Source organism: Paroedura picta, chromosome 4 (genome assembly GCF_049243985.1).
Source record: "Paroedura picta isolate Pp20150507F chromosome 4, Ppicta_v3.0, whole genome shotgun sequence".
Lineage (NCBI taxonomy): Eukaryota > Metazoa > Chordata > Lepidosauria > Squamata > Gekkonidae > Paroedura > Paroedura picta.
The window spans coordinates 49,969,016-49,985,504 of NC_135372.1; the positions used below are offsets into that span (position 1 = coordinate 49,969,016).

Genomic DNA, 16,489 nt, shown 5'->3' on the forward strand with positions numbered 1-16,489 from the left:
CACTGGATCTATTTTCCCTATGACCATTTATGCACTGGAGGTTTTATGCTGGGCTGCAGGCTGGCATTTTAGTTGCCCCACCTCTTCCTGCACCCACACGGGGGAGCATTTGGCCCAGTATGCCTCATCTGCCCCTGATTTTTGCTCCTGCACAAGAGCTGGGGTAGTGAAGTTCCCAGTGCATAAACGGTCTATGGAGCAAGCAAAAAGTGCAGGAGGCATTAAGGCCTTCCCATAGGAATTCTGACATTTTTGAAAGTATCTCTGTGGAAGAGGGGGCACAAGTGATCTGTGGTAGAAAAATAGGTAGAAAAACTTTGCTCCACAAAGTTTGCAATAAAATTATACCCATGCCCTGTCTATTTTACAATGAGTGCATTTACATTTTTATTTATTTAATTTACATTTTTATATTTATACACTGCCCTCCCATTTTACTGGGAATTTGGATTGATTATTCTGCACTTTGAGTCACCTCTGTACTTTTACTTACGCAGCTTGGATTGATGAAGTACATGGACATCTGGGAGAAGAGGACCTTGATGAGACCAGGATCTCCAATGATCTTTGGTATGGTACGTTTCATATCACTATCCCTGTCCACCTCCCCTTTTAAATTCATATTTATCATTTCATCAGAAGGCACTAAAGCAAACCCTTAGTTTACTATAGAGAATCCTAACCTATATTGCTGTTGAATATATTGTGTCAATATATTCACTTCAGTCAGTGAATATATTGCATTTATAGACTTAATAAGCAGCTGTGACTATTGGGGGGTTGACTGGTTGCAGTGCATGCTCTTTGCCAGTTAAAGGGGGGGGATTGCTAACTATGGAATCCCTTTGTCCATTTTCAGAAATTATCTTGTGAGGTTCATCCATACTGCCCCCACACAGAATGAGACTGTATTTGGATGTAGGTGCCATTGTTTTCCCATTTGCCACACTCGTTTCTTCACCTGGACTGGGAGCTGTGCCAAAGATTTGAAGGCATATAGTTTCCCCACCATTTGAAGCTGATTGGACAGAACCTGCAACCATGAACTAGTAAACATTGCAGGGGGTGGTTACAAAGGGGAAACTGGAAAGGTGATGAAAAAGTGTCTATGCATTGGACAAAAGAAGGTCGAATTGTGAGATAAACAAGAACAAGATGAACAACAATAGTTGTTGACAGTGCACATTTTGTGTTGAGAGACATTATAGCTGCATTGGATGTATTAAATTAATAGGCTAAATATGTTGGTCCTCCTGATTGCTTGCTTGCCTATGCATTTCTGAAAGTGCCCCATATACCTAAAATCACTTCTCAATAAAATCAACATTACTTGAGAAAGCTACCGTTTCACTAGCAGATAAAGGAAAAGTTACCCCAGTATTTGCAGAAACGTACCACCGGCTAACCATGTTGTGATATTGCAGGGAACACTGTTGGGGGGGGGATGTCCTTGGGATCATGACTGGGCTAAGAAAGGTCACTTCTGGATTCCAGCTTGTGATAGGGTTGTGGTTGTCATACATACCCACCCAAGAGAACAGCCTGAGCTTTGGGGGGAGAACTTTAGAGAGGGCATGGACACTGTTGCTGTAAAATGTCATGGGGTACCCCCAGATGAGCATCATTATTCTCCAGGTGAAATTGTCTCTGTTGTTTGTGTGACTGAACTGTAATTCCAAATGAGCATCATTGTTCTCCAGGTGAATTTGTCTCTGTTGTTTGTGTGACTGAGCTGTAATTCCATGGGGTCCCAAGACACACATGCTGGCTAGCATGCCAAGAGTTCCTCTGACTAAACATTGTTTTATCATTTGCAGTGTAAAAGGAGAAATTTATGAAAGGTTCATGTTACTGTAGCAAACATGAGAAGTACTCTTCATCTGTGAATTTGTCCGATGTCACTTATATTGAGCTTCTCAGTCACTATTGGTTTTGGGTTGCACATACATTTATTTGCCTGCAAATTTCCAGATGTGCCAGTCCAGTAATTAGACACTTTGCTATGACTACCCCCAACCCAATGATATCATTGCACGTAAAGAACAGTTTTCTCTGCTTTGTTGGAATGTTACTTTCTGCAGCATATTTGGAATCACCATTATGAAATCTTACGTGACTCATTAACGTAAGGCTGAGAGTGCAACTATAACCATGGTTCAAATTTAAATTCTAAATCAAAGGTCTTGTTCTGGCAAAAGCCTCTCACCCAGGTAAGCTTTTGCGACAGTAATGTTTAGCGGTCTTGCAACATCATAAGAAATACATGCTGCAAGTGAGTGTGCCAAAAAATAAAAAAGCCAGGATGGAAGTTCACATCTGTATTCTCCAAAGGTCTCCAAAGGGTAGGTTCACCTTCTTTGAACTGGGCTTTTAACTGTGGGAGGTTTGGAGAGAGAGCTTATGCAACAAAAAGGAGGAGAGCAGGATTCCTGTGGATAGCCTATGTTGGCAGAACCCTGAAACCACCATGAAGTAAACAGCACATCAAGTTGCCAACAGCTGGGGGGGAAAACTATTACCACCATAAGAAACTGCCGAAGTCCCATCAGTAACATTCTGATAAGATGGCTACCAGAGCTTGAAGAATCTCAGTCTTATTTCAAAAAACACGGCCAGCACAAAATTTACGAATAAGGAGATTATATCTAAACTTGATGTGCTAAACTGAGGCAAGGAACACAGTGATCCCTACCGTAATGCAAATGCACAACTGTGGTAGACCAACCAGACAGCACAATTTTTTTTTATTGGAAATTTCTGCACCACGACACAATGTCTGGTTTTTCTCATAGGTATGAAGAACATATACTTGGTGATTCCTAGGAGAAAAACTGGAGAATAAAAAAAAGGTAGTGCATGCACACACACAGCACTTGAAGTCAAACCCTACAAGTTGACTTCTGTATAAATTGGAAGTAAGCTGTGCATACGTAATAGACCTTAGCTTCTTCAGATGTTTCACCTGTGAAGTAAAATTCACTTTTGAGTTTTGATTAAGATGAAATCTGGTGACAGTACAGGTCTGGATCTACAAAGCCCCTCCAAGAAATATCAGTAGTCTTATCAATTCTGCTTCCCTTGAAATTCTCCAGATGTGTCACCTGAAAAGGGCCACCTGAATTAGTTTCAGAGTTTGCTTTGCACAAAACTTTGATGGTAACTATTGGAATGAGAAAGTTCAAAATAATTTTGAAATGCTAAGCATGGGCACATGGGCTCATTTACAAGACGGAAAAAATAAGTTGATGAAAACAAAAGATCTTATGTACAATATATGAAAAAACAATCTTTCTTTTTCAAAGAGCTTTTAAAATCAATATGAAAGAACTTATTGAAAGACAGGGGACAATGCTTTCTGTAATACCCTGGCAACATTAGCAGAAGTCCAGAAAATCATAGTGTCTTAGCTCTGAGTCACAGAACTCAAGCACCCTGGGGAATGTCTTCCCTCCAGACATCTAGCTTAATCTTTCCTTTGATATACTATACCAATATAATACAGTTATTTGGATTTGAAAACCAGAAATCCAATCAGGATAAAGCAGAAAGCAACTGAATCTCATTGGGTCTGGGAATCTGCACAGTAGTGATGCCTTCTTTCTATTGGTACATACTTCAGTCCATCAATGGACAGAGCTGTTTTTTTTCTTTTCTGCTGTTTATTTTTACATGGTTAATTTTGACACAATTCTACATTTGTCTCGTTTAGCAGTGCATGTATTTTTCTTTACAAGCTTGGCACCATTCTTGCTGGCATCATTAGGAAAAGTTTAGTAAGACTCTCGCAAAGAAGTCTGTTGCTGAACTCTAGCACTGAGCTAAGTAAACATTGCACAGGGATTTGATTTCTCTGCATGAACAACAACAAACTCCCTATATGTTGAAAGCAACGGTCACTTATATTAACACATATTGGCACTGAAGTACCGTCTTCTTATTAGTGCCATAAAAAGACCTAAATAGCACTTGTGGAGGGGGGGTTAGGGGACGGGAGGGGGTAGAATGCGAACTAGCAAGAATAAACCTTTTGTTCTCCTATGAACAGCAACTTTTCATACCCCCCCTTTAATTCAAAATTTAATTCAAAATATCAGTTGCTTGGAAAAGTTATTTTAGGGATGGCATCTCTCACTTAGCCCCAATCTCAGCACTCATTGAGAATCTGTTCAGGATGAATTCTACATTTTCAGGCACTTTCACTTTAGTGCTTTCATACCAAAGTGCTTTCATACCTTTTTCTTGGATCTAATTTTGATAGATTTGGGTAATTTTAATGCTAGGCCTTAGAATTGCAGTAAACTATACCAGACATCAGTTCAGTAACTCTATTACCTTCAGTAACCTTCTATATGAAAGAAGGACAGGAATATCTCTTTGCCAGAGGAATATTACCTAGGCTGTCCTGCCTATATAGTAGGTCAGGGGGTAGCCATTTCTTGCATGGGAGGGAGGTTGATAGTTTTGTTTGCCAGATGAATGGGATCTGGGCTGAGTTTCTCTTCTCTGTTACAGGTACTTTGCCAGCACGTGGCTAGAGATCTGAGCCTTTGGTATATGCTCAAGGCAAAGACCAAGATGGTATTTGTTCTCAGCTCTTAGTCCCTGGCTCACAACCTACAGTTCTGGAATTAGCTGGCCGTGTAGACGCAGGACCAGCCCAGGATTTGGATTATTGTCTTTTTTTAACTTTGTAGTATACTTCTACATTTTGTAAACTTCTTTCTAAACTCCCATTGTGAAGAAAAGCAGAGCTGAAATATTTATATTAGGGATGGGCATGTATTGAATATATTTTGTGCAAAAGTAACAGAGTTAATATATAAATGATGACTAGGGGCCAATCCAGTGGCCTTGAGGAATACAACAGGTGCTAGATTGGGGGGGCGGGAACTCTGTGGATGGAGTCTCCCTCCCCCCCAGGAAAGGCTATAGGCTGGAGGCCCAGAGGAAGGGAACTCACCAACAGGGATCTGCAGTCTTGGTTTGCCTGTTGCAGCCAGTTTAAACCAGGGCCTCTTTTGCACGATGGAAAAGCTGATGAAAACTCACTAAAGACATCATGGTTTTTCTGATCTCTGCACAGGAGAGTAAATTTACTCTGCAAAACTGATTTTGCTCTGCATGATCAACCATGTCTTTTTGCTTACAGCGTCTTTTCATCATTGTTTCTGAAAGAAGCTTTACACCGATTTATTTGTCTCCCCGCTTGCCTTGGGTGTTCTATTAGTCATGCAGAGTTTCAGGTGTGTTATTAAACTCCTCCCATGTCTTGACACGCACCAATAGGCAATGCCCCCCCCCACTCCATTCCCTGCCAATGAGAAAAAAGGGTAGCTGGTTTTAGCTCTATATGCATACTTTGATTCTTTGAAACAAGAAAACAGCCTCAGGGACTGAGTTATATGCATACCCTTGGTGGGACAGCGTGATTGAAGCCAGATCCTGTGCTCTGTCTAACTTTTGGTGATTTTTAAGTTTTCAATAAGCCGCAATCTCACTGGCAAAAACTCCGTTGTCACTGGGTAAAGCTGGTGGGGAAGGCACTCTCTGCTGATGCTGCTGTCTTGAGCTCTCTACTCCAGCCCTTTAAACCAGGCTGCATGAGGGAGCCTGCAACTGAGATTGGCAGAAAGAGTTCTCTCCATCTATTAGCTATTGGTTTAAATGGCTCTGAGCCATTTAAACCCTGCTTTTGGCTCTCTGCTAAAAGCCTGTGGGAAGCTCAAAGCAGGGTTCAAATGGCTCAGAGCCATTTATGCCAAACAACTGAGTGATGGGAAGCAATGAACCACCACAAATTGTCCCCCAAATTTTGGAGTATGCTGTGGTTTTCAGTTCACAAACGTTGGTTCGTAGATTCTGAACCAGTCAAAATTTGTGTCTTTCTTTGAGTTGTCAGTTGGTTCCCTAACTTGAATGAATAGATAGGTATAAGAGAATGGAAGGAAATGTATCTAAGTTTTATCTGCTGTGCACAGGCTAGCATGGTTTACAGTGAAATTTCAAAAGTTGTACCATTAAGGATTGACTACAAGTTGCTTACTCTTCATCTTCTTCTTTCTTTTTTTTGACTGTTGAGAGGATGTAAACTTGCCTTTGTTTCTCAAAACTAGCATCTTTGCTCCATTAACAATAGCCAGTTTTGTGTTCAAAGTCAACTAACTCATACTTGGTGTTGACTTAAGTCTTTGACTGCACTTTGACTTAAGTCTTAAGGCTTTGAAGGAGGCATAAATGGAGAAAACAAACAGGAAAAGACATTTCCTCCTCTTTGCTTTCATTATGCCATAAAAAGCCAATGGAAACTGTTTAGAACTGATGGCTGTTGTTAGGGGGCCACAATCCATAGCTCTCATCAGATCTGTAGAATGACCAAGCAGGATAGAAGTGATGTGGACCCACGAACACCTGGATGCCATGATTTTGAGTGGAGAGCAGGTTGTATATACAAGAGGATGGATATTGTGAGACCATGCTGGAAAGTCATGCTATGACTATCGGTTTCTTAAATGAACTCTTGTTTTGTGCAAGACAGTTTTCAGCAGCCTTAATCACTCATGGGTGGAAACTTTGACTGTGAAGAAGTGCATAGTATCAACACATCTATGTGTTTTTGTGTGGAGGGCGACAACTAGGAGTCCCATTGGGCTGTGTGAGAAGGTATATGTGGAAATGTTGCCTACTGCACTGTATTATTTGACTATGCAGAAAGTAGCCTGAAGAATAAGGTTTCTCTGCTGACAAACAGTTGAACAACCCAAAGGAAAATTATCTTCCAGCTTGTGATGGCCAAATAGAATGCAAGCCAAATCAGTGGGGTTTTGAGTATCCTTTCTTATAATGTAATTGAGATTCATAGTAGGAAGAAAAAAGTACAGAAATGGAACAGCTTATATCAAACATCATAAGAATTATTAAACAACAACAACTATTCTGTAGGTGTTATCATGTTGCAATCTCTCATTGTTGCATTATTTAGTGGACTCAGTATAAATGAACACATGAATTTATGAAAATGCCTTATACTGAATCAGACTCTTAGTCCATCAAAGTATCATCTGATTGTCAGCAGCTCTCTGGGGTCTCAGGCAGAGGTCATTCACATCACCTACTACCAGATTGGAGATAACAGGGATTGAATTCGGGACCTTCTGCATGCCAAGCAGATGCTCTACCATCAAAATATCCTGCACATCTGTAATCTTGAGGAGTCAATCTGTAATATTCTGCATATCTCTGTCTTGAGGAGACAGCCCTTTTATAGGAGATTCCATAGCTCCAGCCCTGCTAAGATCTGAGAGTAACAATTCATAACCCCTACAGAAAATTCTGAACGTTTTATCTGGATGGTGAAATATCAAAATATAAAAGAAATTGTTAATGGATTACAACCCTTCCTATAACAACAACAAAAACCCATGCATTGTTGATAATGAAAATGATAAATCAAGGAGGATTCCCTCCTTCCTCTTAATTTGGAAGCCTATTTGATCTACTATCTTTTTTTAGTTCATCTGTTGGGTTACAAATGTGCATATCTGAATGACTATTATTCCACCACCAGCAAAAATAGGCATCATTATGAAGATGAGATATGCGTGGAAATGGAGCCAATGTGTAGCTGGGGCTGGCAGGGTGGGGGCGAGGGGGACAACAGTTGGCGGCCTTGTTCATTCAGGAGAACCAAGGAGCTGGGCAAGTCATGTGATTTGTTTTTATAGAATATAGGGCTTTAGTCTGAATAGTGTAAGGGTGGTCCCTCAGGGAATTTTTCTTTTGGGGGGGGGGTCCATGATAGCTCTTGGCATTCCTGGAACAGGGTTTAACTTCTGACCCCTTTCACTACTTAAAAAAAAAAGTTTGATTTATATACCACCCTCTCAGCTCAGGGCAGTGTACTACAATTTACAATAACAATAGCAATGTGAGATTCAAATGAGTAGCCGGTTGGTCTGAAGTAGCACAATAAAATCAGAGTCCAGTAGCACCTTTAAGACCAACAAAGATTTATTCAAGGTGTGAGCTTTCGAGTGCAAGCACTCTTCCCCAGACTAACCTGCTTGCACTCGAAAGCTCACGCCTTGAATAAATCTTTGTTGGTCTTAAAGGTGCTACTGGACTCTGATTTTATTGTAATAGCAATGTAAGTTAAAAATGAGTAACATTTTAAAGCCATTTAAAACCACATCTGTTTATATTTCTAGTATAATCCCCTTCAGTGGGTCTGTATCCAGGCTAAGATGTTTCCATGGGAGGGTGCTTTGGTAGGGGAGGCTGATGTTCTAGGATCACTAGTCCCTGTCAAGAGATTGGCAAAAGAACTCTCTCTTGCAGGCCCTGTGGAACTGTCCAAGTTCTGTCAGGGCCTGGGTGTCCCGTAAGGCAGGGGTAGTCAACCTGTGGTCCTCCAGCAAACACTGGCAGGGGCTCATAGGAACTGTAGTCCATGCACATCTGGAGGACCACAGGTTGATTACCCCTGCGGTAAGGCACTACATAACTCTCATACAGATAAACAGTTGTGTAATGGTGGCTAACATGTTTTGTCTTCATGCATGCAATGGAGTGCACATCAACACAAGACACACACCCCGCCTTTCGTTGGAGATTAGAGTGCCATGGGAATTGAGGGATGGTGGGGTTCAATTTGGAGGGGGGCGTCACAGCATTATTGCACATACTCAGATTTAAAAAGGGGAAGGCATGACAGGAGGTGGGACCACCTACTCTCCCAATATTGTTTAAATCATTGTTGTGAGCTGAACCAATCCAACTTGTCGGGAGGGGCGGGATAGAAATCAAATAATAATAAATAAATAGAAATGCAAAACACATGCTATGATTGGACCCCTGACCAGCGATGGGAGAAACCACAGGTGCAGAATGCCAGCCACAAATTTGGAGTCTACATTTAGAATCTGATTTGGTGAAAATATTCTGGCAAATCAGTTGCTCTGTCTGCAACTCCATGTCCACATTTGCACCGCCCCACCCTCTGTTCTTTTTCTCAGTGTGAAGATAAGAGTATAAGGAAATTGACCTGAAAGCTGACTGTTATGTATGAATATGGTTAAAGGTCCATCCAGGTTGCTAGAAGGGGCGATGTTAAAAGATCCTGCTTCACACAAGCAGCAGATGTTTCAGATTTCATCACGAATAGGTTTGACCATCAGACTTACCATCTTCAAAGGTGTCTGTTACATGCGAGCTGAACAGCTGCAAACCCCTGCTGGAGAGGATTGCATCAGTTTTTGGCAAAACTGGGTATGTGCAAAGATGTTGCCATTTCTAACTTATCCACATCAATAAGGGCTACTTAGGTGAACACTGAAGTGTAGGATGTTATTGAAACACTATTTATTTATGACTGAGCTCTATGCTTTATGACTGGTTTAATTGTCTGTTTAAACAGTTGTCTCCTAAGTAGAGCAGTCATGCAGCAAGGAGAAGGAAGCAGTGGGACTCAGTTGAACTGTGGAAGAACATGCTGGCAGCACAAAGCCTGTGTACTGCACTGCATACCTAAGAAGGAATACAGTGAGGCAACACAGTGAAATAATTTTTAACAAAATCAGTGGCTGGTTCATAACCAATAAGAGTAGATATGTAGAATAGGCTGAAGACTGAGACGAGGTCAGGAAGAAGGAAAGCTCTCTGGAACAAATGAAACTGCCTAATTCTGATTGAGACCACTGGTCCATCAAGCTCAGTATTGTCTGCTCTGACCGGCAGCAGCAGGGTCTCAAGCAGACAAGGTTTTTCACATCACCTGTTTCCAGAGGCCCTTTAAACGGATTTCAGGGAAGGAATCTGGTACCTTCTGCATGCAAAGCAACTGAATGTCGTCTTCTAAGTTCAGAGGTAAGGTGGCTGGAAGAACAGTGTGTAGAGTACTGTGGAAAAAGAAAACTGAGGGGAGGCATAATGAAAGACCAGATAAGGACAGAGGCAAGAATGAGCAAGTAGGTATGCTCTGTAGAAAATAAGTCCTTCCTTGGGAAAACCAGACATCTGCCATGTACTACAGAGATGACATCCAGAGCATAAAGAGAAGAGAGCTAACAAGATCAGATTAAAAGACCGTGTCAAATGTGGTGAAATGAAAACAAGACAGTTGTCTCTTTGAACTCTTGGTTGGCCCAGCTGATCCTGAGGCACAGTGAAATGTTGTACGCAAAGATTGCATGCAAGATGCTAATTCCCTAATGAGAAATGAATGCCTTAATGTTATTTACTAAGGATACAGTTGAAAACAATGCTCTGTCTGTGCTACAATTTATCGCCTTAATATTATTTGGCTGTTGCACGGAAGAGTGCTCCCTTGGCCCAATGTGACACAGGCTTACAGTGAACATCAAGAGTGGCTTTTGGAACGTTATGCTAAAAGGAATATGAGGCCCTTGCCCTACTAGCGGGGTTCTCCCAATTTCCCATTAGCTGCTCATCTCCAGCAGAATATTATTTCTGAATAAAAAAGGAATTTGGGGTAGGGATGAAAATTCACCATGATAATTGCAGTGCATGGACAACTGGAGGGCCATGATTTGGCCACTCCTGCTCTAGCCCATTGCTAGGTTGCATTGCTATGGGGCTGGGTCTAAGAGTCTGACTTCCTCAGCAGGAGAGACAAACATCTAGCTACCTAAAAAAGCCATAAGTGGGCAAAAAGAACATACACTACCCTAAAATCCTTGTCATTTGCATTGGGCCCATTCCTGATCTCATCGTGAATGGCAAAATCTATTGGGCGGGTCTGCTGCCTCCCAGCAGCAAATCAAAATTTCCTGCAAATTGTAAAGGTTATAATGTTGGCATGGTGAGAGTAAAAAAACAGGCTTGAGACAGTGCAGTGATGCTACTAGAGCACTAGCTAGCATTTTATTCCTGTTTGGTGTAGTGGTTAGGAGTGCGGACTTCTAATCTGGCATGCCGGGTTCGATTCTGCGCTCCCCCACATGCAACCAGCTGGGTGACCTTGGGCTCGCCACAGCACTGATAAAACTGTTCTGACCGAGCAGTGATATCAGGGCTCTCTCAGCCTCACCCACCCCACAGGGTGTCTGTTGTGGGGAGAGGAATGGGAAGGCGTCTGTAAGCCGCTTTGAGCCTCCTTTGGGTAGGGAAAAGCGGCATATAAAAACCAACTCTTCTTCTTCTTCCTCTTCTTCTGTTCCATCTTCCCTTTGCCCCTTTACCTCACTCTGCATCATTTGCTTTTCTTTTCAGTGCATAATTAAAAGTGTGTGGGGAAGTGCCATGCTGGATCTCATGTTTGTGCCACGGACCGGGAATACAGTATTTGCTGGCATATAAGACTACTTTTCCCCCCTGAAAAACATGCCTCCAAGTGGGGGGGGGGGTTGTCCTATACGCCGGGTGCACTTCAGTACTGTAATGTAATGTAACAAACTCTATATTTTGAGTGGAAATGTTGGGGGGGTCGTCTTATACGCCCAGTCGTCTTATACGCCGGCAAATACGGTATGTGAAATTGCAAGTCACAAATCTATGAATGGCAAGAACGTTCTTTAATAAGAAAATCATCTTGTATAAGGGTACCAGTTCCCTTCTTAATTGTTTCGAAACCGAATCAGAAAGTGTAGGTGAAGGAGCCTGAAATCCTGCCCCTCCGTGCCTCACTTTGCTGCATTTCTGGCACTTAAAGCATCTCCCAGCCAGTCTCACTGCAGAGCAGGACTGGGAGGTAAGCTGAAGAAAGGGGTTAAGGGGTGGGTGGGGGCAAGGGTTAGTGTCCCTTGTTTGTGTACTCCCGGAATCATGTGGTAGAGATTTCAAAAATGCATTGGGAAAAACTGCACAATCTCTTTTGGCGGCAAGATTTGCGCTATTGATTAATTTTGAATAATTCTCTCCTTACTTTTTCTCCATCTGACATCTGTGAAATTTAAACCGGATAGCCAAGTATCTGAATCAAGCCAGATCCAAATATTACTGACTCTTGTTAATTTTTCAGTTTGGATTACTTGTAACAACATTAAAGAACAAGTCTCTTCGTTTTGATTAGTTCAACTGTATATGCCTAATAAGAGCTCTGTTGACTTACGTGCCATCTATTTTCTAGGGCAGTGGTCCTCAACCACCGGGCCGCAGCCCAGTGCCGGTCCGCGAAGGCCTCGGCACCAGGCTGCAGCTCTCTCTCCCTGCCCCCCCCCCACAGTGAGAAACTTCCCAGCGGCCGATTAGCTTGCGGCCCTGCAAGCTTCTTTCTGCGGGAGGGTGGGGGAGAGGGAAGTGCGACCGCTGGTGCAAACGCGCATGCGTGGCAGTTCCATGCATGTGCATTTGCGCCATGCTCGTCTGCAAACGCGCACGTGCGGCAGTTCCATGCATGCGCGAATGCACGAAAGTGCCACGCATGTGCGTTTGCGGCCCCACCAGGAGCACAAATGTGCATACACAACAGTTTTGCACATGCGTGAAATTGCTGCACATGCGCGTTTGCGACCGTGTATGGCACAAACACGCATGCATGGACCTGCCGCACATGCAGGTTGCGGGCCACTGTTCTAGGGCATCAAAACCATGATAGCCAACACTAACACTATAACAACAGGAAACTGTTGTGCAAAACTTCCAGAATTATAGAATCCTAGTGTTAGAAGGGTCCATGTGGTCTAACCCCTACTCAATGCAGGATCAGCCTAAAGCACCCATGATTAGTATCTGTCCAGCTGCTGCTTGAAGACCGCCAGGGAGGGGGAGCTCATCACCTCTTTAGGCAGCCTATTCCACTGCTGAACTACTCTGACTGACTCCTGATAATCATTTTACATGTAGCTTAAACCCATTACTGTGGGTCCTATCCTGTGTTGCCAACAGGAACCACTCCCTACTCCCCTCCCTGCCCCCTATAGCAGAAGGATTGCCCCCCATTCACAACTGAGAACCTCATCTACTAATAACTGAGAACTTCCTCTACTAAATCTTTTTAAATGCCTGTTTCACTGGCAGTAAGTTTAGGGTGGCTGAATATCCACTGCTGCATATCCACTGCAGTCCTTCTCTTGTCCATAATGAGGTGTCCTCCATGGTAATTCATGCATAGTATTCATAGTATTATCCCCCTGGAACATGTGTTTTCTATGACGTTGTGTCTGTAGTTCAGTGACTGAATGTTACCACTCTGCGCCTTTGAGGACTTATTTGCTTGCTATTATACAAAAGGGCACCGCAGAAACACAAACGCTGATGCCATGGCACGCTGAGATGCCAGCCTCCAGAAATTCCACACAGTTCAGAAGGCATAATTAAACCATAGCTTTATGGTCCCACATATAGAGGGTTTATTGGGTTTCCTGCAGATTGACTGTACACATTACACCTAGTAGTTAAAAAAAGGGGGGGGGGGAGTTCTGAGGAATTTAAGTGAAATGGTCATTGCCTCAGGGTGCCACCTTTCTACCTGGAACAGCTGGCCCTGCCTTAATCTTTCTTTTGTCCTCTCTACAGCAGATCAGTTTTGTTTCTTGCAGTGCCATAATATAAATGTTGGTTATCTGCATTAATTATTTGTTAAGGCAGTTTAATCCAGTACTCTCCCCCCAACCAGTTTTCACATATTGAATAAATACAGCAATATAAATAATAGGAAATAAACTGCATCATACCATCAACAATGTAGCTACAGCATAAAATCCATAACAAACCTGGATGTGGCTGCCACAGATAGGCCTGCTAACCAGATTAACATACCTAGGTGAGTGTCTTTATGAAGGATGCTTTGACTATGGCTGTCAGCACAGCGGTGGAGACCAACAGGCCCTGAGGGATATCTGGCAAGCTCTTTCCTCAGTCCTTGAAGGGCTTGCTACTGGCAAGAGCCAGTGTGGGTGTAGTGATCTCTAATCTGGAGAACCAGGTTAAATTCCCCACTCCTCCTTCACAGGCAGTTTACTGGGTGACCTTGGACCAGTCACGGTTCTCTCCGCACTCTCCCAGACTCATCTACTTCACAGGAAGTCTGTTGTGGAGAGAGGAAGGAAAATGTGTTTGTAAGTTGTTTTAGGACTCCTTCAGGTAGTGAAAAGTGGGGTATAAAATTAGCTTATCTTCTTCTACTGTTTTAATACTACTGGAATCAATGGTGGGCCTCTGGAGAAAATATCACCCTAGAAGTAGTAGCCAAGGATGAGTTTGGCAGTAGAATGCTTATGTGTCTAGAAGGTACAGCTTCTTACTTGGACTACTTTGGCCATGGCTGTTGGCCCCAATAGAAAGGTACTGGGGGAGAGCTGACCGGTCAGCTTCCCAGGCCTCAGGATTCCAGTAAACTCATCTGTTTACTCCTCTCTTCACATTTAATGGGTTCTTTCAACTTCTGTGTCTTTTTACAGTGCCCCCCCCCCATATTAGCCTGTTTTGATTCTCTGCGCCCAATAGTGCTCTCTGTTTTCTTGCACCACCATTGGACTGCCACGTGCCACCTCTGCTCACATGATGTATTTCCACACCCAAAAAATCCAATTTCCTCTGATGTGACAGTTTTCATGTGGATGCTCATTCAGACAAATCCACATGAAAAAGACATTGAAAAGTCACTTAGTACTTTTCTTAGATGCCTGAAAAAATACTCCATACATAAGCATGTTGAAGTCTTGGAGTACTTTTACTTTCTCAGGGCAGCTGCCTTTTTACAGAGCACTTTGAGGAACAAGCTTCAAGGAACCCTCCAACAGCTCTCCTTTCCTTTAAAGCTAATTTACCCTGGACGCGTTTTCTATACATTGTCTTGAACTTTTGCTCACTGCCATCTTCCGTTACATTTTGGATTACAAACATGACCTCGGAAACTCCCAAACTCAACTCCATAGCAGTTCTAGCATTCATGAGTGCCCTTGTACAATGCTGTCATTAGCCACAAGGACAAAAGTGCTGTTATGATATTATACTACAGCGTTGTGTAAAGGCTGCTCTGCTTTCCTCCTCTCAGAACAATAGGTGGGATTGTCCATTGTCCATGTCCCAATCAGTAATTCTCACTGATAACCCCATCAACCCGAGTAGCTCACCATTTGTTACATATAAAACAGTACCAAGTGTGTAATGGTATCACTTGCAACTATTTCACTCAGGCCAGTCTTCTTGAACTGCATAGCAAGCTTATTTATTTTATTTATTCATTATTACATTTATATCCCGCCTTCCTCCTTGGACTCCAGGTGGGTTAGATTATGGGGTGTGTTGCATCCTTCTCGGTACTCCACCCATTGGCTTGGATTTTAGACTGGAAGACCAGTTAAGAGTTGATCCTTTCTTTGGACAGATATGTACTCTTCACTTGTAGTGTTTGAGTGTGGAAATCGATAGACCACTTACTGTTTGGCAGCTGGGCTAGGAAAAAGCAATCTGAGCTCCTTTGGTTCAATGTTACCTTGAATGCTGCAATCTGGCTAGAGGACTCTAGGCAAGCCACTGTCCCTTAGTTCTTTGTATGAAGAAGAAGAATACTGAAGCATTCTGAATATTTTAAATCACTATATTATCTAGCATTTACAGGCCTTCTTTCTTTCTTTCTTTCTTTCTTTCTTTCTTTCTTTCTTTCTTTCTTTCTTTCTTTCTTTCTTTCTTTCTTTCTTTCTTTCCTTACGTCATGTATACTCCACTTTCTTCCCAGTGGGGACCCACAGCAGTTTACAGGTTCCCGCCACCATTTTACCGTCACAACAACCCTGTGAGGCTGAGAGTGCATGACCAGCCCAAGGTGACCCAGTGAGATTTCATGGTAGAAGTGGGGATTTGAACCCCCTCTAATGACTGTGCCACACTAACCCTTACTTCTCAGTGCCAGTGTGGAAAGAGGATGCCATCAACGTGCCAGTGAGCCAAGTCTGGTATCTGCCCAACAATGGCTGGCCTTCACTACTAGCAAGGGTGAGAAAAAGGTCAATTTTCCTTCACCAGAGCAGCAGCAGCAGGGCCAATGGCACTCTGGATGTTAGATAATACAAGCACCCAGGAAGATGCTGCTAGTCTCTTTACCCATAGAGAAACTTTGCTCAGGCAAAATAAATGAAAGAGCACAGAGCCTTTTGTAGGAATTCTTCTAGCCAGTGTCTCCAGTCACACAAGTAAAACCTGGACAGGAACTGATCAAGATTCTAGTATCTTTATTTATTTATTTATTTATTTATTTACTTACTTACTTACTTACTTATATACCACCCTCCTCGAGGGCTCAGGGCAGATAACATATGGTAACAGGTGATAACAGTAATAACATTATAACAATAATAACCTAACATAATCATAACAAATAACATTTGAAAATAGAAATTGCAAGAGCCTCAGGTCAACTCTTACTGGGACTCAGTGGGAACAAATATAAAACACAAAGTGAACTGCTAGATCTTGCACTGGCTTAAAGGCCTGGCCTAGTTTATTAATGTGGGTTTGGTTGTGTCAGACCTCAGTTGTCCTGGTTTAAAGAAGACTGTAAAACCTACGTGAGCCTTTACAGAAGCGGGACAAA

At 42.6% G+C, this 16,489-nt stretch overlaps 1 protein-coding gene across 6 annotated transcripts in view; it reads left to right on the top strand.

The window, feature by feature from the left end:
* LOC143835330 (uncharacterized) overlaps window positions 1-16,489 on the top strand; it is a 337,087-nt gene that overhangs the window by 204,585 nt on the left and 116,013 nt on the right. For 4 of the 6 annotated variants that reach the window (XR_013230098.1, XR_013230099.1, XM_077332770.1 and 1 more), the window contains one exon: window positions 498-570. Coding sequence is in view for 3 of the 6 variants with exons in the window: in XM_077332770.1 (XP_077188885.1) it covers window positions 498-570 (73 nt within the window). In the remaining 3 variants the exon portion in view is untranslated. Of the gene's footprint in view, window positions 1-497; window positions 576-16,489 lie in introns of all 6 variants that reach the window. The other 2 variants (XR_013230097.1, XM_077332771.1) reach the window with 1 other exon arrangement.